This window comes from Heptranchias perlo, chromosome 37 (genome assembly GCF_035084215.1).
Source record: "Heptranchias perlo isolate sHepPer1 chromosome 37, sHepPer1.hap1, whole genome shotgun sequence".
NCBI lineage: Eukaryota > Metazoa > Chordata > Chondrichthyes > Hexanchiformes > Hexanchidae > Heptranchias > Heptranchias perlo.
Window position 1 is genome coordinate 14374795 of NC_090361.1, and position 27894 is coordinate 14402688.

The 27894-nt window shown below is 49.6% G+C and overlaps 1 protein-coding gene across 1 annotated transcript in view; it reads left to right on the forward strand.

Annotated features, from left to right (window-relative positions):
• LOC137304311 (adhesion G protein-coupled receptor L1-like) overlaps window positions 1-27894 on the forward strand; it is a 331855-nt gene that overhangs the window by 288696 nt on the left and 15265 nt on the right. The window contains exons 17-19 of the mRNA XM_067972853.1: window positions 6487-6528; window positions 18863-18889; window positions 23782-23950. Of these exons, the coding sequence (XP_067828954.1) occupies window positions 6487-6528; window positions 18863-18889; window positions 23782-23950 (238 nt within the window). The remainder of the gene's footprint in view (window positions 1-6486; window positions 6529-18862; window positions 18890-23781; window positions 23951-27894) is intronic.

The following is a 27894-nucleotide window of genomic DNA, read 5'->3' on the forward strand; positions in this document are numbered from 1 at the left end:
AGATAGATAGGTTAAGTGAGTGGGTAAAAATTTGGCAGATGGAGTATAATTTGGGAAAATGTGAACTTGTCCACTTTGGCAGGAGGAATAGAAAAGCAGTATATTATTTAAATGGAGAGAGATTGCAGAACTCTGAGGTACAGAGGGATCTGGGTGTCCTAGTACATGAATCACAAAAAGTTAGTATGCAGGTACAGCAAGTGATTAGGAAGGCAAATGGAATGTTGTCATTTATTGCAAGGGGAATGGAATATAAAAGTAGAGATGTTTTGCTACAGTTGTACAGGGCATTGGTGAGACCACATCTAGAATATTGTGTGCAGTTTGGGTCTCCTTATTTAAGAAAGGACATAATTGCTTCAGAGGTGGTTCAGAGAAGGTTCACTCGACTGATTCCTGGGATGAGGGGGTTATCTTATGAGGAAAGGTTGGACAGGTTGGGCCTGTATACATTGGAGTTTAGAAGAATGAGAGGTGATCTTATTGAAACATGTAAGATCCTGAGGTGTCTTGAAGGGGTAGATGCTGAGAGGATGTTTCCCCTTGTGGGAAAGACTAGAACTAGGGGCCACAGTTTAAAAATAAGGGGTCTCCCATTTAAAAAGGAAATGAGGAGAATTTTTTTCTCTCAGAGGGCCGTGAGTCTGTGGAAGTCCCTTCCCCAGAGAGCAGTGGAGGCAGGGTCACTGAATATTTTTAAGGCTGAGTTAGACAGATTCCTGATTAACAAGGGAGTCAAAGGTTAGAGTAGGTAGATGGGAAAGTAGGGTTGAGGTCACAATCAGATCAGCCATGATCTTATCAAATGGCAGAGCAGGCTCGAGGGGCCGAATGGCCTACTCCTGCTCTTAATTCGTATGTTCTTACGTTAGTATGTCCCCAATGTAAAGTTGACGTCAGACAGCACGGAGGCTGCCGTGATGCAGATGTAATGCTGGGTATCACCAGCGTAGATCCAGACGCTGACTCCATACTGAAGTCCATGTCACTAAGTTGGAGCATGCAGATAAAGAAATGGAGAGGGTCAAAGATAGATCCTTGGGGGAACTCCAGGGGCATGAAGAGAAGGCATTGCTGAAGACGTTGGTGTTTGGATAGATAGGAGTGGAACCAAGCATAGTTGGTTAGGTAGTTAGTTAGTAGTTGGTTAGCTAGAGTCTCCTGTGCCTAGTTTCATCTACTGCTGTATGTCCAGAGCAAGATATTTGACTCCAATCGGAGTATCATCTTGTCTTACATACGAACATACGATAAATGGCTGACAGGGAAAGACCGACTGATTCATTCGGCCTGTCCCATATAATTGTGATGTCTTGTGCATCACAATACATACACTCCCCACCCCACCCGGGAGAGGTGAAAAAACGGATAAAAATCTGGAAAATTCCTCTCCGACCCCCCCTAAGGTGATCGACACCAGTCCAGGAGATCACTCTGGCCCTGATTAATATCACACGATACCTACCTTTTGTACGAGGTGATCTCCACCCCAGCCAGAGACAGGTCCCAGATCTTGCCTCTGAATTGTTTCCGTAACGTAGGACAGGTCGTTCATCTGACCCCCAACCCGTCAGCAGGAGAATCGTTCCAGTGCCTTTAGTCTGGCTCCTACCTTTCGACCCTGTCCGGCTTGGGTGGCCCGACCAAGAGTTATACTTCCTCCAGTTTAGCTCTCAGGGCCACAGGAGCAAGCAGGCCTTCACACCACATCGTGGCGCAGCCCCCCTTAGGGAAGGAACCAAGCAGGGACAGTCCCTCAGAGCTGGACAACAGAGGAGAGGTGATGGGAGGAGAATGGTGTGATCCACTCTATCAAACACTACAGAGAGGTCAGAGGAGGATAAGGAGAGATAACGTGCCAAGGGTCACAGTGACGGAGGTCGGTGTTTGTGACTTTGTCCAGAGCCATCTCGGGAATCTTGTGAGTTGGGTAGGAACTGACTGGACGAATTTCGAACAGAGAGTTTTTGGAGAGACAAGCTGGGAGATGACAACACATTTGAGAACCTAAGGGAGGGAAGAGGAGGTTAGAGGTGGGTGGTAGTTGGAGAGCACAGTTGGTTTTATGAGGGGTGGGTGATGATCATAGAATCATACAGCACAGGAGGAGGCCATTCGGCCCATCGTGCCTGTGCCGGCTCTTTTGAAAGAGCAATCCGATTAGTCCCACTCCCCTGCTCTTTCCCCATAGCCCTGCAAATTTTTCCTTTTCAAGTATTCATCCAATTCCCTTTTGAAAGTTACTTTTGAATCTGCTTCCACCGCCCTTTCAGGCAGTGAATTCCAGATCATAACAACTCGCTGCGTAAAAAAAAATTCTCCTCGTCCGCTCCCACTGCCCGGTTCTTTTGCAATTTATATTAAATCTGTGTCCTCTGGTTACCAACCCTTCTGCCACTGGAAACAATTTCTCCCTTTCCACTTTATCAAAACCCCTCGTAATTTTGATCACCTCTATTTAAATCTCCCCTCAACCTTCTCTGTTCTAAGAAGAGCAACCCCAGCTTCTCCAGTCTCTCCACATAACTGAAGTCCCTCATCCCTGGTACCATCCTGGTAAATCTCCTCTACACCCTCTCTAAGGCCTTGACATCTTTCCGAAAGTGTGGTGCCCAGAATTGGACACAAGCCTGAGGCCTAACCATATAAAGTTGAGCAAAACTTCTTTGCTTTTGTACTCTCTTGGCCTCTGCGTTTAAAGGTATGGATCCCAAATGCTTTTTTAACAGCCTTATCGACTTGTCCTGCCATCTTCAAAGATTTGTGTACGTACACCCCACCGGTCTCTCTGTTCCTGCACCCCCTTTAAAATTGTACCCGTTTATGATAGTAGTTCTAAAAGGGAGGGGTCACTGTCTGAGGAAAGGGGACCATCAGTAACGTCAGTGCATGGGAGGCCAAGAGGGAAGGTTGAGCAGTCAGACGTTGAGTGGGAAAGTGACGAGAGAGGTGGGTCTCATGGAGAATGTGGGTTATGGACTGGTTTTGTAAACCTGCCGGTCAATGGGAAAGGAGGGGAGAAGCTGGAACTGAGAAGGTTTCCTAACGGACATCCCGACTGCGTCTAATCTGCGGAAACAAGTCTGGTTCAGAAACGCAATGCCGATGACACTAATAAGGCAAGTGCGATAAAGCAGCCAAGGAACTACAAGATGACCTAGACAATGGAAGGGAGTATGGCAGATGGGATCCAACAACGATAAGTGCAAAGTGTGACAAACTGGAAGAAAGAAAAATACTTAATGAGTGGTGCTGAACTAGCTAGGGGGAGAGGCTGAAAGAGAACTGGGAGTGAGGGCAATACTGAGTGGGGGCGGCCATTGTAGAGGCAGAATCAACAAGGCAGTGCTGGGCGATATTGTCATGATGTCGGAGGTTGTCCCTCTGGTACTGATCGGGCCGCACCTCGAACACTGCGTTCGGTCCTGGTCAACAAGAGAAAGATCCAGGCCCTGGAACCGGTGCAGAGAACGGCCACGAGGTTGGTCCCTGGTGTCGGAGGGACTGCGTTATAACGGACCGGCGAAAACCCAGCCTCGAAAAGAGGTGAATGAGAGAGAGTTTCATAGAGGTAAATAAGATACAAAATGCAGTGGAACCTGTTCATGCTGAACACGGTCCCAAGTTAATCCATGAGTTGCCGTACAAGAGGACACTGGTACAAACCGGTGAAAGGCAAGTTCGGAACTGACGCCAGGAAGCACTTCATTAAAACATGGGGAGTGATCAATGCCTGGAATGGGCTCTGGGGGTGGGGGGTTTGAAACCCTCCAGGATTGACCTTGGGGTCTCCAGGAATGGAAGATTAATCTTCAGGACACTGCGAGCAACCCGGGAGAAAGATCGCAGGGGCATTAAACAAAATTGTTTTCTTTTTCATTTTCTTTGAACACTTTCGCTTATTAGTTATAAAAATATTGGAGAGGGGGGGCTGGGAGGGGAAAGGATGTTTGACTGACAGTCAAGAATCATCCAATCGGGTAATGAAGAGCCTGTTCGTTTCCCAATTGGCCGTGGGACAGCAGGATGGACATATCGGGCAACCAATAACAGGAGTGTGAGGGCGGGGCATCGCGAGGATGGACATATCGGGCAACCAGTAATGGGAGTGGGGGGGCCGTCACGAGGATGGACATGTCGGGCAACCAATAACAGGAGTGTGAGGGCGGGGTATCGTGAGGATAGACATGTCGGGCGACCAATGACGGGAGTGTGAGGGCGGGGCATCGTGAGGATGGACATATCGGGCAACCAATGACAGGAGTGTGAGGGCGGGGCATCGCGAGGATGGACATATCGGGCAACCAATGAGGGGGGGCATCACAAGGATGGACACATTAGGCAACCAATGAAGGGAGTGTGGGGGCGGGGCAGCACGAGTGTGGACATATCGAGCAACCAGTAATGGGAGTGGGGGGGCCGTCACGAGGATGGACATGTCGGGCGACCAATGACGGGAGTGTGAGGGCGGGGCATCGTGAGGATAGACATGTCGGGCGACCAATGACGGGAGTGTGGGGCCGGGTGGTTGCAGGCAGGAGGTCATGTGATGACACCTCCAGGAATACTTCCAATCATGGTTGGTGACCCTGTCTGGGGCAGTCTGGGGAAGCAAAAACTCAAGTTCGATGCTGCATTAAAGGAACGGAGGTTACTGCTGAAGCATGAAATAGATGGGCCCAATAGCCTCCCTCACCTGTACTATTCTTTGTGATTGGCTGTGTTTAGTCCGAGGGCCACACATCCGTCCCCAGCCCCCAGCAGCAGGACCGTGGGGAGACGGAGCTGGGAGATGCGGTCAAGGGCAGTGCGTATCCCTCTCGTTGTTAGATTCATGGTGCAGAAAAGGGTTTACCCTCGTCATTCACGCACCGCCCTGGGTTATTGGGATTGCAGTGTGGGATAATCAGGGAGGACAGGGAGGGAAAATAAGATAAGGGGGAAAGGTTTCGAATTTTCCATTGTGATTGAGTTTATGCCAAATTTCAGCTGAGTGGAGAGATTTGGCCCCTCCACATAATGTTGATGGTCAGATTATACCTTGTAGTTTCTGAACAAAAGATTCATTCTTATTCTGAATGAAAATACCATTGCACTTAACAATTAATTCATTAACTTAAAAGCTCCTACATTTGCCCTCCTGCTTATTTTCTAGTTCTCCGTTGTGTTTGGGCCCACACCCTCCCCCAGAGCCCACACCCTGCCCCAGAGCCCACACCCTGCCCCAGAGCCCACACCCTGCCCCAGAGCCCACACCCTGCCCCTGGGCCCACACCCTGCCCCTGGGCCCACCCTCTCCCCCTGGGCCCATGCCCACACCCTACCCCCAGGGCCCACACCCTGCCCCTGGGCCCACCCTCTCCCTCTGGGCCCATGCCCACACCCTACCCCCAGAGCCCACACCCTGCCCCAGAGCCCACACCCTGCCCCTGGGCCCATGCCCACACCCTACCCCCAGGGCCCACACCCTGCCCCTGGGCCCACACCCTGCCCCTGGGCCCACCCTCTCCCCCTGGGCCCATGCCCACACCCTACCCCCAGGGCCCACACCCTGCCCCTGGGCCCACCCTCTCCCCCTGGGCCCATGCCCACACCCTACCCCCAGGGCCCACACCCTGCCCCTGGGCCCACCCTCTCCCCCTGGGCCCATGCCCACACCCTACCCCCAGGGCCCACACCCTGCCCCTGGGCCCACCCTCTCCCCCTGGGCCCATGCCCACGCCCCACCCCCTGAGCCCACACCCTACCCCCAGGGCTCACACCCTGCCCCTGGGCCCACACTCTTCCCCCAGGGCCCAAAGCCTGCCACTGGGCCCACAGCCTGCCCCATTGCCCATACCCTGCCCGTGCTCCCACACCCTGCCTCTGGCTCCAAAGCCTGCCCCAGGGCCCACAGCCTGCCCTGGCCCCACATCTTGCCTCTGGGCCCATGTCCACACCCTGGGCCCACACTCTCCCCATGAGCACACACCCTGGGCCCACACCCGCCCTCTGAGCCCATTCCCTGGGCCATCGCCCTGCTCCTGGGCCCACGCCCTGGGTTCACCCCTTGGCCCACGCCCTGCTCCAGGGCCCACACCCTGTGCTCAACCCTTGGGCCTGCACCCTGCCCCTGGGCCCACACCCTGATCCTGAGCCCACACCCATACCCCCACACTCTATCCCTGAGCCCACACCCTGAGCCTGCACCTGCCTTTTTCCCCTTAACTGTCTGCAGGCCTGCATGTTGCCCACCTCTCGAGGGACTGCCTGAGCCTGATGCTGAGCTGCTGCATAAATGATCTTCTGTCCTTGTGTTGGGGAAAACCGGGATTTTCTGCTTAATGTCTCTAAGTAATGAGATGAGTCTGTAGTTGAACAAACTCCTGTATAAAACAGGGTCACTGTCTAAGCTGCTGCATGCTGCATGGTCAGAGTGAGTTAACTTTTCGACCTTCTTGTCTCTCTCTCCCCTTACCCCTCCCTATTAATTTTCATGCTTGCTAGTTACCCCATATGTGATGGCTACTATAGTATGGATTTGCCTGGGTAAGAAAATCAACCGGTGATTTCAGTTCAGTGCTTGTCTTCCTCATACTCCACCCGCTGGAACATTGGTTAATGCACAGACTGGATCCAGATCAGATCACAATCATTACTGACCAGCCCTTTCCTGCACAATGATAGGGAATGGACCAGTTAAAACCTGCACCTGTCCACACCCACAACCTCTCAAAAACCAGTCATGTCATGGACTCCACTACATTCCCCAATGGCCACACTCAACGTCCACTTAACTGCAACACAGTTAAAATGCATCCATTCCTTGAATGTCCACCCCCCTCTCTCCCGGTCTGTGCCGATCCCCCTCTCTCCCGGTCCGCGTCCACCGCCCTCTCTCCCGGTCTGTGCCGATCCCCCTCTCTCCCGGTCCGCGTCCACCCCCCTCTCTCCCGGTCCGCGCCCACCCCCCTCTCTCCCGGTCCGCGTCCACCGCCCTCTCTCCCGGTCCGCGCCCACCGCCCTCTCTCCCGGTCCGCGTCCACCCCCCTCTCTCCCGGTCCGCGCCCATCGCCCTCTCTCCCGGTCCGCGCCCATCGCCCTCTCTCCCGGTCCGCGTCCACCCCCCTCTCTCCCGGTCCGCGTCCACCGCCCTCTCTCCCGGTCCGCGTCCACCGCCCTCTCTCCCGGTCCGCGTCCACCCCCCTCTCTCCCGGTCCGCGTCCACCGCCCTCTCTCCCGGTCCGCGTCCACCGCCCTCTCTCCCGGTCCGCGTCCACCGCCCTCTCTCCCGGTCCGCGTCCACCGCCCTCTCTCCCGGTCCGCGCCCATCGCCCTCTCTCCCAGTCTGTGCCCATCCCTCTCTCCCAGTCTGTGCCCATCCCTCTCTCCCGGTCCGCGTCCACCCCCCTCTCTCCCGGTCCGCGTCCACCCCCCTCTCTCCCGGTCCGCGCCCACCGCCCTCTCTCCCGGTCCGCGCCCATCGCCCTCTCTCCCAGTCTGTGCCCATCCCTCTCTCCCAGTCTGTGCCCATCCCTCTCTCCCAGTCTGTGCCCATCCCTCTCTCCCAGTCTGTGCCCATCCCTCTCTCCCAGTCTGTGCCCATCCCTCTCTCCCAGTCTGTGCCCATCCCTCTCTCCCAGTCTGTGCCCATCCCTCTCTCCCGGTCCGCGCCCATCGCCCTCTCTCCCAGTCTGTGCCCATCCCTCTCTCCCAGTCTGTGCCCATTCCCCTCTCTCCCGGTGCAGGACCGCCTGCTGCCCACCAGCAAAGGTTGGCAATTAAAACTCCATTCCCAATGACGCTGTAAGATACAGCCCAGTAACCTCGCTCCATGACACAGCCCAGTAATGCCCAGAGATGCAGCCTGGTTACCACCAGACACGTGACCCAGCGACCCCCAGACACGTGACCCAGCGACCCCCCCCGGGACACGTGACCCAGCGTCCCCCGGACACGTGACCCAGCGACCCCCGGACACGTGACCCAGCTTCCCCCGGACACGTGACCCAGCGACCCCCGGACACGTGACCCAGCGACCCCCGGACACGTGACCCAGCGACCCCCGGACACGTGACCCAGCGACCCCCGGACCTATTAAACGCCCTGCATGCCACAGCCCAGAGTCCGGATCCAGAATGTGTGTAAATGTTTCTAACACATCCTCTAGGGGTTTGTTTAAATAAAACAAAGTCTCCTTTTGGTAATGTGTTGTTGTCTGGGATTTATGTTCTCAGGGATCTTTATTGCGAGAAATTTGCACCAGTGCTGGCTGACTGCGATTCTGATGAGAGGTTAATGATTACTGGTCAACAGATCATTAACTAACCACATGCTTCATGATCCTTGCTCGCAACTGCCACATGTAAACCATTGACAATGGACCCTCACTGTGCCAATTACCATGTCACTGGCAGCAACCTACACCACAGTTCCTCTTTCCACACCAAAGGCAGCCAGGAATTCTCACCGGCCTGGCCAAGGGAGTCTCTCCAGATAGAATGAGTGCTCTGTGGGCTGATATTCAGGTTCTTGGAGCCAGTGATACGGTTTCAAAAGGGCAGATCGCACAGAGAAGCTTCTGATACTGTTGCCAAGTCGGGCTGGATGAGGATTTCTACACCAGGGGCCCCTCCACATGCACATCATGCATCTCATGGATAAACCAATATAATGTCAATGAAACACACACGGGGGCAGTACGGGCTGTAGTGAGTCAGACAGGAGCTGAGCAAGAGGAGATATCAAGCTGAAAGTGGAAGCAGGCGAGGGCAGTCCCACCTAGCTGGAAAATGGAGGAGGGGTGTTGGAGAAGGATGGTCTCATCAACCGGGTCAAAGGTTTCAGAGAGGTCAAGAAAGGATGAGGAGGGATAACATACCAATTTCGGAGTCACAGAGAATGTTGTTTGTGACTGGTTAATGCTACGGAAGAGGCAGAAAACTGATTGGCGTGGAGCTGTGATTAAGGTAACCACAGATCTGGGAAGTGATAAAACGTACAAATCCATGAGCTCCTCACACTTGTTAGGAGTCGGGGTGAAGGGGATAGGGGGTAAGGGTTTAAGGAGGCGGTTTTATAGAGGAGAAAAGGAATCTGGGGTTACCTCTGCTCCCTGGAATGGCCTTAGAGCAGAAGGCCATTTTGACCAAAGGAGATTGAGGCTCGATAGAGCTTGATGTGGTGATGGGTGGCTGTTCCAGTTGTGTACAAGGTGCCCCCACGTTTGCGCCCCTTAGTCTTGAGGGCCGTATCGGGGGTGGGGGGGGCAGGGAGGGGAAACAACCAGGATGGTAGATGGTGACGGTTTTGCCGGGAAGAAGGGCATCAAAGCTGGTATCATCATCCAAAGACATGGTGCTAGTGTCCATATGTCTGCCGATGATACCCCGCTCTACATCTCCATGACCTGCTCCAACGCCCCTCCTCCATTGTCCAGCTCGGTGGGACTGCCCTTGCTTGCCTCCATGCTTATCCTCAGCATTCCCCCCACCCCCCCCAGTCTAAGCTACCCCAAGTTGAAGACATGGAGTGACTCTTGTGTCGAAATCTAAGCGGCTTTTAGGTTGGGTTTTTGGCAACAATCTCCTAGTGTGCAAGAATTCCACGGCTGGCCCGCAGCCCCAGAGTAAATCTGACCGACTCACTATCCCTGGCCACAGGGAAGACCCATTCTTGTTTTTAACCGGCTGTTGCCTTTAGTGAATCCGGCAAGTTTAATTTGGGGTCACCAGCGAGACCCTCAAATCAGGACCAGTGACAATGGCACTAACCCTAGTGTGAAATCAGCTTGAGCTAGGAATATCATAGCAACAGGAGGAGGCCATTCAACCCCTCGAGCCTGTTCCGCCGTTCAGCTACTGCATGGCTGATCTGTATCTTGACTCCATTTGCCCGCCTTGGATCCACAGCCCTTGACACCCTCGCCCGACAAACTCTGGGTTTTGACATGGTTATTCTTCATGTGAACTGAGCTTAGGGTAAAAGCTACAAAGTGCTGTGATAGGGAAGACTCTCGGAGCAAAGGGACACAATGCGGGAATGTGAAGCATTTGGAGCTCTTGCTGAACTCAATCACCTAATGGATGTGTTGTACATAAGTCTTATTTTTATAAACTTGCAAGGGCCGGCTACTTTGTTTTAATGCTTGCTAAGTATCTGGGGCTATCTTGATTCCTTAAGGCTTTTTACCAGAGAAGTTGTTGAAATTCATAGAATTATATAGAATTTAACAGCACAGAAACATGCCATTCGGCCCAACTGGTCTATCCCGGTGCTAATGCTCCATATGAGCCTCCTCCCATCTTACTTCATCTCAGCCTATCAGCTTACCCTTCTATCCCTTTCTCCCTCGTGTACTTATCTAGCTTCCCCTTAAATTCATCTACGCTACTCACCTCAACTACTCCTTGTGGTAGCGAGTTCCTTACTAAATTCATTTTAAGAACTCGTCACTCAGCCATTTGAGATATTAATTTGACTTTAGACGTTCAGAGGAGCTCCCTGGCGGAACTGGGGCACGGCCGAGCTCACGCAATCTGCCCCGCAATCTTCCCCACCATCTGCCCCTCAATCCGCCCCGCAATCTTCCCCACAATTTGCCCCGCCATCCGTCGGTGGGGGGTTAGCTCTGTCAGTGCCTGCCCATGTTGCGGCCCCTCTCTTGCTGCCCGCTGTTCCACTCTCCAAGGGGTGTTGCCTGATATCAGCTGGGAGTACCCAACCTCTGCCTGGTCTGCTAGCTCCTGCTGGCACCCACTTGAGGATTCCCTTGGCATCTTCCGTATGATAGTTATTCCCGCTTGCTCCCAATTTATCCCGGGAATGGTTGTCACCTAATCCCCGGCACGGACTTGCTCTGGTCATGTGACTGGCAGGGTGGCCCTCCAGCTGTGCACTTTGACCCTAATCCAGGACATTCCCCCTACCCCCTCCATCTCTTCCCCACCCCAGACCTTGGCCACAGATATAAAATGGCGGAAACCTCCCACACTGAAAATTATTGTGTCAATTAATAGCTTTTCCTGCCCAATGGACAACAGCCAATGAAGGGTCTTGGTCTCCATAACCTTCGGCTAATGGGAAACTCCATTAGCAGCAGCAGCCAATGAGAGATGGAGTGAGAATGAGAGTGAGAGCTGGTGACTGTGCTATCGGTACTGTGAGTGTGTAAGGACGTGTGTGTGTTCAGGTGAATGTATAAGGGTGAGTGTGTAAAGATGAGTGCATTCAGGTGAGTGTGTAGGGATGTGTGCATTCAGGTGAGTGTAAGGATTTGTGCGTTCAGGTGAGTGTGTACAGATATGTGTGTTCAGGTGAGTGTGTAAAGATGTGTGTTCAGGTGAGTGTGCAGGGATGTGTGTGTGTTCAGGTGAGTGTGCAGGGATGTGTGTGTGTTCAGGTGAGTGTGCAGGGATGTGTGTGTGTGTTCAGGTGAGTGTGCAAGGATGTGTGCATTCAGGTGAGTGTACAGATATGTGTGTTCAGGTGAGTGTGTAAAGATGTGTGTGTTCAGGTGAGTGTGTAATGATGTGTGTTCAGGTGAGTGTGCAGGGATGTGTGTGTCTTCAGGTGAGTGTGCAGGGATGTGTGTGTCTTCAGGTGAGTGTGCAGGGATGTGTGTGTCTTCAGGTGAGTGTGCAGGGATGTGTGTGTGTTCAGGTGAGTGTGCAAGGATGTGTGCATTCAGGTGAGTGTACAGATATGTGTGTGCTCAGGGTGAGTGTGCAGAGATGTGTTCAAGTGAGTGTGTACAGATGTGTGTGCACACTATTACACACAAATGCCACAATGGTGAGATTATACTTCTCTAAGTGCAATGAGCAGGGGACAATTCGATCTACCTGAATATGAAAACAAACCAGCTCTCAGCACAACCCATCATATGACTGAGAGGGAGACACAAAGGGAGAGGCATGGGAACACAGAGACAGAGACAGAACGAGAGAGAGAGAGAGGGACACAGAGAGAGACACAGGAGAGATACGGTGACACAGAGACACAGAAAGAAAGAGAGACAGACACACACACACACAGACAGAGAGATACACAGCAACACAGAGAGAAGCAAGGCCACATTTATTGCCCATCCCTAGTTGCCCTGACAACAAAGTGGCTTGCTGAACCATCTCAGAAGGCACTAAGAGTCAACGACATCGTGTGAGTCACATGTAGACCAGACCAGGCAGAGACAATGGGCTCCCTTCCATGATGGACATAAGTGAAACAGTTGGGTTTTTACAACAATCTGTCAACCTTCATCTTTTCTGGTGCCAACCCACAAATTACCACATTTATAGAATTTGAACTGGTAACCTCTGTGTTATTAGTCTAGTAACATAACCACTAGACTTCTCTCCCTCTTCACAGCTACTCCACACTCTGACAATAAGAGCTCCATCATTCCCAATTATTCCCAACGGAGACACCTCCTGGATAGTGGAGGGAAACACTGTCCATTGCAAACATCACTCTGCTTGGGCACGCGTGTATGCGTGAATGTGTGTGCACATGTATGTGTGTTTGTGTATTTGTGCTTGTGCGTGTGTGTACATCTGTGTGTGTGCACATGTATGTGTGTATGTGTGTTTGTGTATTCGTGCTTGTGTGTACATCTGTGTGTGTGCATGCGTGCGTGTTTGTGTATGCATGTGCAGGTGTGTTTGTGTGCGTGTGCAGGTGTGTTTGCGTGCGTGTGTGTTTGCAGCATATGTTTGTGTGTGTGTGTGCGCGGGTGTGTGTGTGTGCGCGTGCATGTGTGTGCGCATGTGTGCATCTCAGCCTGGGTGGGGGGGGGGGGTGTACATGGGGGTCAGTGTGTGGGGGTATCTCCTTGTCCTCACATCTCCAGGGGCTGTGTGAAGATTTAACCGGTTTGTGGTGGAGAAAAAAAAATTTGGAAGAAAAATAATTTTTTTTTTAAGAAAAGCCTTAAAGAGCACGCTGGCTGAGAAGCCCCAGGTTTGAGCTGCTGATGTGCTTGTCAACGCTTGCGGAATGGGTGGCCACTTATGCTGATGTGTTCCTGTAACTCGATGTAACGTTTCGCACTGTTGAAGATGCTGCCGTTTATAAATATATCACTGTGTGTTCTGCGCTGAATGTGTCTGTGTAACCCAATGGGCCTTTGCCTCTGTAGGCTGCGGGAAATCACATAGAATCACAGAACCTTACAGCACACAAGGAGGCCATTCGGGCCATCGTGCCTGTGACGGCTCTTTGAAAGAGCAATCCGATTAGTCCCTCTCCCCCAAAGCCCTGCAAATTTTTCCTTTTCAAGTATTTATTCAATTCCCTTTTGAAAGTTATTATTGAATCTGCTTCCACCGCCCTTTCAGGCAGCGCATTCCAGATCATTACAACTCGCTGCGTAAAAAAAAATTCTCCTCATCTCCCCCCTGGTTCTTTTGCCAATTATCTTAAATCTGTGTCCTCTGGTTACCGACCCTTCTGGCAGTGGAAACAGTTTCTCCTTATTTACTCCATCAAAATCCTTCATGATTTTGAACACCTCTACTAAATCTCCCCTTAACCTTCTCTGCTCTAAGGAGAACAATCCCAGCTTAACCTTGTTACCATGGGTGATGGGTATATAAATTATAAAGGGGAGTTGCAACAGGGAGTTGGCAGCAGAGATGTTGAACTCAATATTAGGGTTCTTCGATTCTTTAAAACTCTGTCTCCTCGCCTCCCCGTAAATGGACTGAGACTTTTCAGGAATTATGTGCAGCAGTGCGATTATATCAGGCAGGTCCTGGGGGAATAGCCTCCCACACACTGCGGCGAGCTGCCCGCAGGAAGGCTCCATTGCATGGGCTGTGGTGGTTTTCAAGGGCCACTCATGCACCTGGGTTTTCTCTCTGTTACGTCAGGCCGCACTGGCTGCTCAGAGCAGGCACCAGGCCACACTGCTCCCTCGGGGTGCAGGTCTCTGGCTGCAGGAATTGTTCAGGGAAGGCCCCTGCTGGACAGGCAGCACTTGAACAATGATTAGCGATGCTTTTCCTATTAAACCTCACGGCTGAACGATGCCAAGACTATAGTACTCCCCTCTTTACACGTGAACTGTTCCAATGGATGGTTTGAGGTTCTAGCCTTTGTTTCAACAAAAAAAGGGGTCACTAAGAATTCAAACTGAAAGTTTGCTTCCTACATTAAATTACTGAAGTTTGTCCTCCTTCTGTTCCTTATTCGTTGCTTTATTTTGTAAAATGTACTTTTTTTCATAAACATTGTGTTGAACGAAGAACACTTCTAATTTTTGTGGCCAGTGTTAACATCAGATACTCGCAGAGCAGGTACAGCCCGGGTTAGATACAGAGTAAAGCCCCCTCCACACTGTCCCATCAAACACTCCCAGGACAGGTACAGCACGGGTTAGATACAGAGTAAAGCTCCCTCCACACTGTCCCATCAAACACTCCCAGGACAGGTACAGCACGGGTTAGATACAGAGTAAAGCTCCCTCCACACTGTCCCATCCAACACTCCCAGGGCAGGTACAGGGTTAGATACAGAGTAAAGCTCCCTCTACACTGTCCCATCAAACACTCCCAGGGCAGGTACAGCATGGGTTAGATACAGAGTAAAGCTCCCTCTACACTGTCCCATCAAACACTCCCAAGGCAGGTGCAGCACGGGTTAGATACAGAGTAAAGCTCCCTCTACACTGCCCCATCAAATACTCCCAGGAAAGGTACAGCATGGGTTAGATACAGAGTAAAGCTCCCTCTACACTGTCCCATCAAACTCTCCCAAGGCAGGTGCAGCACAGGTTAGATACAGAGTAAAGCTCCCTCTACGCTGTCCCATCAAACTCTCCCAAGGCAGGTGCAGCACGGGTTAGATACAGAGTAAAGCTCCCTCTATACTGCCCCATCAAATACTCCCAGGAAAGGTACAGCACGGGTTAGATACTGAGTAAAGCTCCCTCCACACTGTCCCAATAGCCTCCAACCCTAATTCCAGAAGAGCACCCTTGCTGCTGTGCCAGTGTGATTCCAGCCATATTTATGGTCTGTCAGATTGCTCTTTGCACTTAATTCTCTTACAAGCGCAGAGAGCCTTTCACCTCTCTGTGCTGGATATGAACCCAGGTGCCAGAAGTAAAAGGACAGTGTGCTGACCCAGCCCTCTGGCCCTTGTGGCTTAGAATATATTTTATTGTAAGGGAGAAGACTGGTGAATCCATGAGATGTCCCCACTGAACCGGCCCAAGACCTGATTTTAAACAGCGCCCAGGACTGGGGTGCAAGTAACTAACCACAATGTGTGTATCCCAGGGACTGCATATCTCCTGGGCTGTGTATCCTGGTGATTGTATATCCCCCAGGGACTGTGTATATCCCAGGTTCATATTTCCCAACTTTTTTTTATTTGTTCATGGGATATTGCCCATCCCTAATTGTCCTATGTAACCTCAAGACTATATATCCCCCCAGGGACTGCGTATTTCCTGGACTATATATCCCAGAGACCATGTATCCTCCCAGGGGCTGTGTATCACCTGTGTATTTTGGGAGCTATCTCTGTAAGGGTGTGAGACTGGGAGTGAGTGGCTATGTGGAGGGAGGGAGGAGAGGGGTGGAGATTGGGACTTGGATGCTGGATGTTTTTATTATCCTGGGCCTCACAGTTCAAGAATTCTGGGAGTGGATCTAATGGGGGAGGTGAACAGAGCAAAGTGAGTCAAATAGTCTGCTAACATCCACAATCTAGGTTCACACATGAAGAGGGGCCAATTTCTTGAGGTATTGGAAGCATCAATCAGGAGAAAGCTACGGAGTAAAGCAATTAATGCTCCTTTCCCTGTGCCCATCCAACAAGCTGCCCTCTGTGACACAACTCACCCACTCTTTCTTCTGCCCCCTGGTCTCTGACTCCCCATAACACTGCCGTCTCTCTTTCCTCCACACTAATATCTCTGCCCTGAAACTCTCATCCCGCCCGTCCACAGACAGGCCTGAACCTTTTGCCTTGAAGCCGACCCCAAGTGTCTCACTCCCTAATACCCCTAGATCCCGAACCCCTCTCCCTAATACCCCTAAATCCCGAACTCCTCTCCCTAATACCCCTAGATCCCGAACCCCTCTCCCTAATACCCAAGACCCCAAACCCCTCTCCCTAATACCCCTCGATCCCGAACCCCTCTCCCTACTACCCCTAAATCCCGAACTCCTCTCCCTAATACCCCTAGATCCCGAACCCCTCTCCCTAATACCCCTAAATCCCGAACTCCTCTCCCTACTACCCCTAGATCCCAAACCCCTCTCCCTACTACCCCTAGATCCCGAACCCCTCTCCCTAATACCCCTAGATCCCGAACCCCTCTCCCTAATACCCCTAGATCCCGAACCCCTCTCCCTAATACCCCTAGATCCCGAACTCCTCTCCCTAATACCCCTAGATTCCAAACCCCTCTCCCTAATACCCCTAGATCCCGAACCCCTCTCCCTAAGACCCCTAGATCCCGAACCCCTCTCCCTAATACCCCTAGATCCCGAACCCCTCTCCCTAATACCCCTAGATTTCAAACCCCTCTCCCTAATACCCCTAGATTCTGAGCCTTATTCCCTAATACTCCTAGATTCTGAGCCTCACTCCCTAATACCCCTAGATTCCAAACCCCTCTCCATAATACCCCTATGGTCTAATCTCTAACACTCCTCAGCTCCTTCACTCATGTGCCCTTTGACCCATGTGTCCCAGCACTTGTGTGTCCCTATGTTGCTATCCCCTGTACCCCACTATTTCTATGCCCAACACATGACTGACAGGTCACAGCCTGTCCACTCTCAGAAACCAGCTCTGCTATCACTCACAGCCTGTCTCACTCTCAGATACCAGCTCCTCCATCACCCCCACACAAAGTCTGTCCCACTCTCAGATACCAGCTCCTCCATCACCCCCGCACAGTCTGTCCCACTCTCAGATACCAGCTCCTCATCACCCCCACACAGTCTGTCCCACTCTCAGATACCAGCTCCTCATCACCCACACACACAGTCTGTCCCACTCTCAGATACCAGCTCCTCCATCACCCCCACACACAGTCTGTCCCACTCTCAGATACCAGCTCCTCCATCACCCCCACACAGTCTGTCCCACTCTCAGATACCAGCTCCTCCATCACCCCCACACAGTCCGTCCCACTCTCAGATACCAGCTCCTCCATCACCCACACACAGTCTGAACCACTCTCAGATACCAGCTCCTCCATCACCCACACACAGTCTGAACCACTCTCAGATACCAGCTCCTCCATCACCCACACACAGTCTGTCCCACTCTCAGATACCAGCTCCTCCATCACCCCCACACACAGTCTGTCCCACTCTCAGATACCAGCTCCTCCATCACCCCCACACAGTCTGTCCCACTCTCAGATACCAGCTCCTCCATCACCCACACACACAGTCTGTCCCACTCTCAGATACCAGCTCCTCCATCACCCCCACACAGTCTGTCCCACTCTCAGATACCAGCTCCTCCATCACCCCCACACAGTCCGTCCCACTCTCAGATACCAGCTCCTCCATCACCCACACACAGTCTGTCCCACTCTCAGATACCAGCTCCTCCATCACCCACACAGTCTGTCCCATTCTCAGATACCAGCTCCTCCATCACCCCCACACACAGTCTGTCCCACTCTCAGATACCAGCTCCTCCATCACCCCCACACACAGTCTGTCCCACTCTCAGATACCAGCTCCTCCATCACCCACACAGTCTGTCCCACTCTCAGATACCAGCTCCTCCATCACCCCCACACACAGTCTGTCCCACTCTCAGATACCAGCTCCTCCATCACCCACACAGTCTGTCCCACTCTCAGATACCAGCTCCTCCATCACCCACACAGTCTGTCCCATTCTCAGATACCAGCTCCTCCATCACCCACACACAGTCTGTCCCACTCTCAGATACCTTGGTTAGACCACGCTTGGAGTACTGTGCACAGTTCTGGTCTCCAGATTATAAAATGGACATAGAGAAGGTGAAAAAAAGATTTATAAGGATGATACCAGAACTGAGAGATTATAACTATCAGGGAAGATTGAATAGGCTGGGGCTCTTTTCTCTAGGAAAGGGAAGGCTGAAGGGTGACCTGATGGAGGTCTTTAAGATTATGAAAGGGGTTGATAGAGTAGACGTAGAGAAGATGTTTCCACTTGTGAGGAAAACAAAACTAGGGACCATAAATATAAAATGGTCACTGATAAATCCAATAGGGAATTCAGGAGAAACTTCTTTACCCAGAGAGTGGTGAGAATGTGGAACTTGCTACCACAAGGAGTAGTTGAGGTGAATATCATAGATGCATTTAAGGGGAAGCTAGATAAGTATATGAGGGAGAAAGGAATAGAAGGATATGCTGATAGGGTGAGATGAAGTAGGGTGGGAGGAGGCTCGTGTGGAGCATAAACACCAGCATGGACCAGTTGGGCCGAATGGCCTGTTTCTGTGCTGTACATTCTATGTAATCCATCTCCTGCACAGCCTGTCCTATCAAATATTTCTTCTTCTGTTGTAGTGGAGATGCTGGAGCACATGGGAGTTGCTGCTAACCCAACAGCACCAGCTGTAAGCCTGAGTTTTCTTCCCTTAATCCAGCAGCAAATGTACATGACCACAAGGATAGCAAGTGCGTTTGCCAGTATAATGCACAATAATGGAGAGTGTTTCATCCTGAACAGTGAAACAGTCACTTGTTATACAGTTGGCCAGATGTTTAATGTTGGAGCTGGTAATTGTGCAGCTTCCTGGAGTTGGGTGTTGACTGGCCGGGACTTGGGTTACACAGAGCCATTGTAAAAGTGTTGATGTGATCTCCCGCTGCTGATGCTTATTCTAATGGAACCTCTTTTCTTTGCTTCTGTAGATATGAGGACAACAAACCGTTTCTCAAGTAAGATCTAGTGTTACAATATCAAACCTAGTGCGGCCATCGCCCGCCTGTCCTCCGAGACTTTCGGCTGCGTCTCCCCCGTGTGGTACTAATGGTCACTGGGTTCATTTCCGAGTCACTGTTGTCCAACAGAATAAGAAAGCACAGGAATTACCTCAGCTGGAGTCCAATTCTGGGCACCACACTTTAGGAAGGATGTCAAGGCCTCGGAGAGGGTGCAGAGGAGGTTTACCAGAATGGTACCAGGGATGAGGGACTTCAGTTACGTGGAGATACTGGAGAAGCTGGGGTTGTTCTCCTCAGAGCAGAGAAGGTTACAGGGAGATTTAAAAGAGATGTTCAAAATTCTGAGTCGTTTTGATAGAATAGAGAGGGAGAAACTGTTTCCAATGACAGAAGGGTCGGTCACCAGAGGACACAGATTTAAGATAATTGGCAATAGAACCAGAGAGTAAATGATGAGAGTTTTTTATGCAGTGAGTTGTTATTACCTGGAATGCGCTGCCTGAAAGGGCGGTGGAAGCAGATTCATTGGTAACTTTCAAAAGGGAATTGGATAAATACTTGAAAAGGAAAAATTTGCAGTACTATGGGGAAAGTGCAGGGGAGTGGGATTAATTGGATAACTCTTTCAAAGAGCCAGCACAGGCTCGATGGGTCGAATGGCCTCCTTCTGTGTTAGCTTAATAAGTTACCTTATTCCAGCTCCAAACACTACGACCCACAGCACAAAAAGTATAAGAAAAGATCAAAGAACGGAAGGTGGGAAGTTGCCTGTCCAAGGACACTGACATCAGGGTGTCTCACCAGAGCCTCGTGTCCTGTCCTTCCTCCTGCTCCCCTGCCCTTCTCCCCGGAGCAGCACAGCCTCTCATCCACAATCATCCTGTCACCTTATCATGACGTCTGCGGTTTGAGACAATGAGTTCACAGGGTGAATTGACTCTGGGTTCACAGGGTGACCCCTGGGTACAGGGATTGGAGTGGGTGTCTCACCCTCTGTAGTCTCACCCCTTTCCTGATGAACAGCTGGAAGCTGAACGGTGATTCTGAAATGGTTTCTGTTCCACGAGTAAAATACGGAAAAAAGTCAACTAATTGTAGATTCTTCCTTGACGCATAATGTACCCTGTCTGATGCCTTCTATTGTAGGGTCAGTATGGGAGGTCACGGAAGGTCAGGTGCATTGGGCTTGTGCTGGCTACCTACCAACCCTGGGGTAGCTGCCCTTGTAGACATAGGCATATGTGCCCTAATCACAGTTCCTTTTGAAACTATATATCTTCTCTGCTGAATTCAAATACCCTTCCCTCACCCTGCCCCTAAATACCAAACTTAGAAGAAAAGAAAGACTTGCATTTATATAGCGCCTTTCATATCCTCAGGACATCCCAAAGCGCTTTACAGCCAATGAAGTACTATTTGAAGTGTAGGCATTGTTATAGTATAGGAAACGCGGCACCCAATTTGCGCACAGCAAGCTCCCACAAACAGCAATGTGATAATGACCAGATAATCTGTTTTAATGATGGTGGTTGAGGGATAAATATTGGCCAGGCCGGGGAGAACTCCCCTGCTCTTCTTCGAAATAGTGCCATGGGATCTTTTACATCCACCTGAAAGGGAAGACGGGGCCTCAGTTTAACATCTCACCCAAAAGACGGCACCTCTGACAGTGCAGCACTCCCTCAGTGCTGCACTGAAACGTCAGCCTAGATTTTGGTGGTCAAGTCTCTGGAGTGGGACTATGAACCCATGACTTTCTGCCTTAGAGATGGGAGTGCAACCACTGAGCCACAGCTGATGGTTTGACAAATGGTGCCTATCATTGTAGGGCTGGACCTATCAAGCTTGGGGTAGCTGCCCGTGTAGAACTAGGTTTATGTGCCCTAATTACAGATCCTTTTTGAAACAATATGAGCAGCTTCTCAGCAGAGTTCAAATACCCTTCCCTGCCCCTAAATACAAAACTAGATCCGCCATCTGCTCCCATCCCAGACATACAAGCTAGTGAGTCAATCAAACTGGCAAGAATCACCACAGACATTTTCATTATGAAAGCCATCATAAAATGTTGCACATAAGATTTTATACAACCAGGAAAAGGCCACTTGGTCCAATAATCCCAACTTTTTATCAGAGATTAATCCCACCCTCAATTCACAACCTGTCCCTCAATTCTCTTATTTCTCCACATACACATCCCTTGAATGTATCTTTTTTTTTTATTCGTTCATGGGATGTGGGCGTCGCTGGCGAGGCCGGCATTTATTGCCCATCCCTAATTGCCCTTGAGAAGGTGGTGGTGAGCCGCCTTCTTGAACCGCTGCAGTCCGTGTGGTGAAGGTTCTCCCACAGTGCTGTTAGGAAGGGAGTTCCAGGATTTTGACCCAGCTACACTGTCCATCTTTCCCTGATAACTTTATAACCCCTGACCTTTCTTCTTAACATCCTCATTTTTACCTTAATCAAGTCACCTCAAAGTCTCCTGTTTTCCAAGGAAAGCAAACCTAAATTCCTTAACTTTTTCCCAGAACTTCACTTTGTGATACCCAGCATCACCTGTGTCACCCACCTGGTTTGGGGCAGTGCTGTCCTTCCTGTGATTGGGGGGATCGGGGTACTTTTCTGGTCTTTATCTCACCGGGTAGTTATAGCACTGGTGCTTTATCTTGACATGAGATTTCCAAATTTGCCCTTTTTTTTTCCATTGGTCTTTGGATCCCTGGAGATCAGGAAGACTTTTCCGTGCCTGCTTTGAGCCTGGTTCTCCAGGGCTGCCACGCCCATTATTTCCCGTTACGTCAGGGTCCTTCTTTACATGTGACGTTATCGAGACCCGACTGCAATTTTAACTCCGGCCTGAGCAGAGGAGGCCAGTCAGGACCTGCCGGGAAGAAGAAGAGGCCGAGAAAGGATGCATTTTTTTCATTCCTTTGTGGGACCAGGAACAGCAGGACCCTACAAGGAAAGCTTAGCCCCTCGAGCCTATTCCGCCATTCAATGAGATCTGTGACCTAACTCCATATACGCGCCCTAGCCCCATAGGCTAACAAATTTGGTTAACAAAAATCTATCAATCTCAGATTTAAAATTAACAATTGAACTAGCATCAACTGCCATTTGCGGAAGAGAATTCCAAACTTCTACCACCCTTTGTGGCTAGAAGTGTTTCCTAACTTCACTCTTGAAAGTCCTGACTCTAATTTTTAGGCTACGTCCCCTGGTCCTAGACTCCCCAACCAGCGGAAATAGTTTCTATCCACCCTATCAGTTCCCCTTAATATCTTGAAAACTTTGATCAAATCACCCCTTAACCTTCTAAATTCCAGGGACTACAACTCTAGTTTGTGTAATCTCTCCTCGGAATTTAACCCCTGGAGTCCAGGTATCATTCTAGTAAATCTACGCTGCAGTGCCTCCAAGGCCAATATATCCTTCCCGAGGTTCAGTGTCCAGAACTGAACACACTACTCCAGGTGTGGTCTAACCAGGGCTTTGTATAGCTGTAGCATCACTTCTAACCCCTTCTATTCTAGTCCTCTAGATATAAAGGCAATAAATGGCCTACTCCTGTTCCTAATGTTCTTAAACATCTCTTAAAAGGCAAAGCAGGTTCCCTATCTGGATAACTTAACCTTATCCCATGTGATGTTGAGGAAAACCTTTCTGAGAATGAGTACTATTGCATCTAATTAGGTGGAATGAGTTTCCTGATGGTGTCCATTGTTCGCAACATCACCTTAAGTAGGACTGCAGATCTAGTATGTATTGGGTTAAAGATCTTGACTCATACCTATCCGTGTACTGTACAGTTAGTGGTCGTGTGTGCCTTTGTGTCAACTTCTGTTTGTACAGTTAATGTATGCTGCATTTTTTGTTTGTCACACCTGAGAAAGATGGTCAGTGTGTGTTGGTGACAGAGGGGCAAGTGCACATATATATCTAAACGTCGCAGGTAGGCCCAGCTCCTACACAAGCACCATCCATCTGACCTAGGCTATGGTTCCTTGTTAAACTGCCTGTGCTGTAGACTGAAAGGTCACACCATCAGAATGCCTGGTTCTCGAGAGCTGGACTTGCAGGTTGCTCAGACCAGGTCAACTTGTACTATCATTTCTTGTGGAAGAGTGAGGATTGTCCTCGGCCTCCATCTTCAGGTTTTTAACTAAACTTTATTTAATCGCAATTTGCACAAGTTCGAAACATTCTTCATTGTTGTTGGGAGGAGATGGGACATGACTTCCTGTGTACTGGAGGCACACTATCTCCTATAAGACCAAATCCCTTCAATTTCTAAGAGTAGGACCTTCCCTGGGGTGAGTATCCAGCCCTCCGAGGAAGGATGCAAACGTCCTCTCAAGCACAGGGCACTGCGTTTAATCCCTGCTCACTACTGGGACCATTGCCTCATCCATCCAGCTATCCTTTCATGTGCTCCTTTGGAATCCCGAAACCCCTCTTCACTCACAAACCTTTCCTTAGCTGCCGGAAGTGAATTGAGAAGTTGTAACAGCCGGGAGGGCGGCTGAAGATCAGGAAGGTGGAGAGCTGATTCTTCCACTTTATGTGCTCGTTGTGGCTCTGCTGTTATCCTGTTACCCCCTTTAAGTGCAATGAAATCAGTTTTGAGTGCGCTCTGTGTTTGCAAAGGAGATTCTTGTATTATTGTCAACAAACCCTTTACCTTTTGGGGTTAAACAACTTAGTAAAACGACCACATTTTGCCTGGGAAGATCTCCGGTCACTATTCATACTGAAATTGCAACCGCGTTCTTTAAAAGTCACTACAAATAGCGTTACAAGTTCTGCTCTCCCTGTGTGGTTTGTGGAAAGTCTCTCATTACTCTGTGTGAGGAAACTGACTGCTCCTTCTTCTTGCTGTGTTTTAGGTCCTGGGCTCTGGGTGCTATCGCTCTCCTTTTCCTGCTGGGTCTCACCTGGGCATTTGGCCTGATGTTTATAAACGAGGAGTCCATGGTGATGGCTTATCTCTTCACGACGTTCAATGCCTTCCAGGGAATGTTCATCTTCATTTTTCACTGCGCCCTCCAAAAGAAAGTAAGAATCTTCTTAAACTCCTTGAATTTAGTCTTCCAGAAGTGGTTTCTTTGTCAACGTAATTTTTACAGGCCGTGTTCACTCTCTGAGCCGCGCGTACTCAGAACAGGGCAGGAAGCATTGTAGTGGAGCAAACAGAGCATTCATTTTACTGCACACCAATTACTCCGCTAGCTAAGGCAGTGAGGAGCTGATCAGAAGGAGCTCAGGTTCGATGCTGAGTCCATCCCGCATTGCCAGCCTCAGGCACATTAGCACTGTGATTGGCTGCAGAGCCCCTGCGACTGATAAGCCAGTCTGGGTTCCTCTCTTGCTGGAGGTGAGTGCAAGATGTCGGATAAGGACGGGATCAGGCTCGGCTAAACCTGAGTCCAATCCCCTGTCAACGCTGTGCTGTCTTTTGTTGGAGAAAGGTCACTTGCGTGTGGTACCGAGGTCTGCCTGTGGCATCGTGCCCCACAGGGAGTCAGTGCCTTCAGGAGAGGAAGAGGGGAGGTAGTCAGTACAATAGCATAGGTGCATTTAAGGGGAAGCTAGATAAACGCACGAGGGAGAAAGGAATAGAAGGATATGCTGATAGGATTAGATGAAGATGGGTGGGAGGAAGCTTGTGTGGAGCATAAACACTGGCATAGACCAGTTGGGCCGAATGGCCTGTTTCTGTGCTGGACGTTCAATGTACTTCTGTGTAAAAAAGGCATTTGGCAAATGCTGTTGTGTTTAGAGGAATGAGAAATGAATCATTGATGTTACAGCTTCACATCCAAGTGAGGCAGGTTCCATTTCAGTGGGATGCACATCATTGCATCGAGTTGGTAACCAAAGGAAAAAGGTTTACCGTTTACATAAAATCTTCATTTCTCACTCATTATACGAGTTAATTCTGACAGATAATAATGTGTATTTTTGAAAATCCAATTAAAAAAAACACCATGGATGAATAAAGAGATAAGGGTAAAATTGAAACTAAAGAAAAAGACATACTCTGAGTACACAGACAATATAGAAGAGGCTGACACAGGGGACTACGAAGAAGTTAGGAAGGAAGTCAAAAAAAACAATTAGGAAAGCAAAGAGGAACTACGAGATTAAATTATCAAGGAATATAAAAAGAAATAGTAAAGTTTTCTACAGACACATAAATAACAAATCAGGTTAGGGATAGAGCCACTAAGGGATGCACAAGATAAACTCATAAGTAATGACAACGATATGGCAGAAATATTGAATAGTTACTTTGCCTCAGTATTTACCAGAGAGACTAACAAGGTGACATTAGAAGAAGAGAATCGAAAAAGGTATAAAGACATTTAAGATAGAAAGGGGGGAGATAATTGATAAACTAATCAAACTGAGAGAGGATAATACCCCTGGTCCAGATGGATTGCATCCACGAATATTAAAAGAAGTTAGGGAAGAGATAGGAGAGGCACTGTTACATAAATATAAAAAATCACTAGAAAAGGGAATAGTGTCTGAGGATTGGTGGACGGTTAATATTATTCCTATAGTTAAAAAGGGAAATAGGACAAGTCGAGGGAACTATAGACCAGTTAGCTTAACATCAGTGGTAGGAAAGATAATGGAATCTTTACTCAAAGATGTAATAGAGAAACATCTAGAAAATGAAAATATAATAAAGAGTCAGCACGGATTTCAGAACAGAAAGTCATGCTTGACCAACCTCACTGAATTCTTTGAAGAAGTAACAGAAAGAGTAGACAAGGGTAGTGTAGTAGATGTAATATATTTGGATTTTCAAAAGGCCTTTGACAAGGTGCCACATTGTAGACTCATATCTAAGGTCAGAGCCTGTGGAGTCAGGTAGCAGAATGGACGGCAAGCTGGCTGCAAAACCGAAACAAAGAGTAGAAACAGATTGGCAAAAGGTGGGAAGTGGTGTTCCACAGGGATCGGTGCTGGGACCACTGTTGTTCACAACTTACATCAACGATTAGAACTCGGGAATCGGAAGTACAATTTCAAAATTTGCAGATGACGCAAAATGGGGGATATAGTTAATACAAAGGAAGAATGTGTTAAAATACAAGAAGACATTAATAAACTTGCAGAATGGGCATGTAATTGGCAAATGAATTTCTATATAGATAAGTGTGAGGTGGTGCATTTTGGTAGGAAGAATAAGGAGGCCACATACTGCTTGGATAATAAGAGACTAAATGGAATAGAGGAGCAAAGGAATCGAGTGGTACAGATACACAAATCACTAAAAGTAGTGACGCAGATTAATAAGGCCGTAAAAAGGCAAACCAAGCACTGGGGTTCATTTCTCGAGGGATAGAATTAAAAAGCAGAAAAGTTATGTTAAACTCATATAAAACCTTGGTTGGACCACACTTGGAGAATTGTGCACAGTTCTGGTCTTCATATTATAAAAAGGATATAGAGGCATTGGAGAAGGTGCAAAAAAGATACTCAAGGATGATACCAGAACTGAGAGGATTTACTTATCAGAAGAGATTAAACAGCCTGGGGCCCTTTTCTCTAGAAAAGAGAAGACTGAGGGGTGACCTGGTAGAGGTCTTTAAGATGATGTGGGGGAGTCCAAAACTGGATGTCATCAATATAAGATAGTCACTAATAAATCCAATAGGGAATTCAGGAGAAACTTCTTTACCCAAAGAATGGTTAGAATGTGGAACTCGCTACCAGAAGGAGTAGTTGGGGCAAATAACTTAGATGTATTTAAGGGGAAGCTAGATAAACACACGAAGGAGAAAGGAATAGAAGGATATGCTGATAGGGTTAGATTAAGTAGGGAGGAAGGAGTCTAGTGTGGAGCATAAATGCCAGCATAGACCAGTTGGGCCAAATGGCCTGTTTTTGTGCTGTAGACTCAATGTAAAATCGAGCTGTACAGTGTGTTTAATAACAGTGAGGCTGATGATCCTTGACAGGGGTTTAACAAATGAAACGACTACCTTCTACCTACACAGAAATAAATAACATCAATAAAGCAATGAGATGATGCACACCATGGTTGAACAGCCTGCAGCAGTGTGAGCGAGTGTACAGCCTGGAGCAGTGTGAGCGAGTGTGCAGCCTGGAGCAGTGTGAGCGAGTGTGCAGCCTGGAGCAGTGTGAGCGAGTGTACAGCCAGGAGCAGTGTGAGCGAATGTGCAGCCTGGAGCAGTGTGAGCGAGTGTGCAGCCTGGAGCAGTGTGAGCGAGTGTGCAGCCTGGAGCAGTGTGAGCGAGTGTGCAGCCTGGAGTAGTGTGAGCGAGTGTGCAGCCAGGAGTAGTGTGAGCGAGTGTGCAGCCTGGAGCAGTGTAAGCGAGTGTGCAGCCTGGAGCAGTGTAAGCGAGTGTACAGCCAGGAGTAGTGTGAGCGAGTGTGCAGCCAGGAGTAGTGTGAGCGAGTGTGCAGCCAGGAGCAGTGTGAGCGAGTGTGCAGCCAGGAGTAGTGTGAGCGAGTGTGCAGCCTGGAGCAGTGTGAGCGAGTGTGCAGCCTGGAGCAGTGTGAGCGAGTGTGCAGCCAGGAGCAGTGTGAGCGAGTGTGCAGTGGGGGGAATGGCTGGGTTTGGTCCATCGGGATCCTGTATAATGGGGCCAGTTGAATCCATTGGAACACTACTCGGATTAGCTTGATCCAGGAGTCATTGACGTGGAATCAGTGTTCAGCAAGTGACTGGCAATATCCTCAGCGGCAGGTGGTACAAAGGAAGTGGTCTATCACAGAGCGTAATCCAGCTTTCTGTTGGCTGCCAGCTGTTAAAGATTGGTCTGTGTTCAGCTAATGGGGCAGATGTTAAACTATTGACATTTGCTGAGACCCTCACCTCCTCTGGGCTTCTCCTGATGGTGATGGGCCTTTGCCCCAACACTACTGGGGTAATGTTAACTTTGGGCAAGAGTGTAAAATGGGCCATATCGAATTGGCCGCCTGTTATACGCCTGGCCTGTTGACTTCGATGGAAAGGAAAA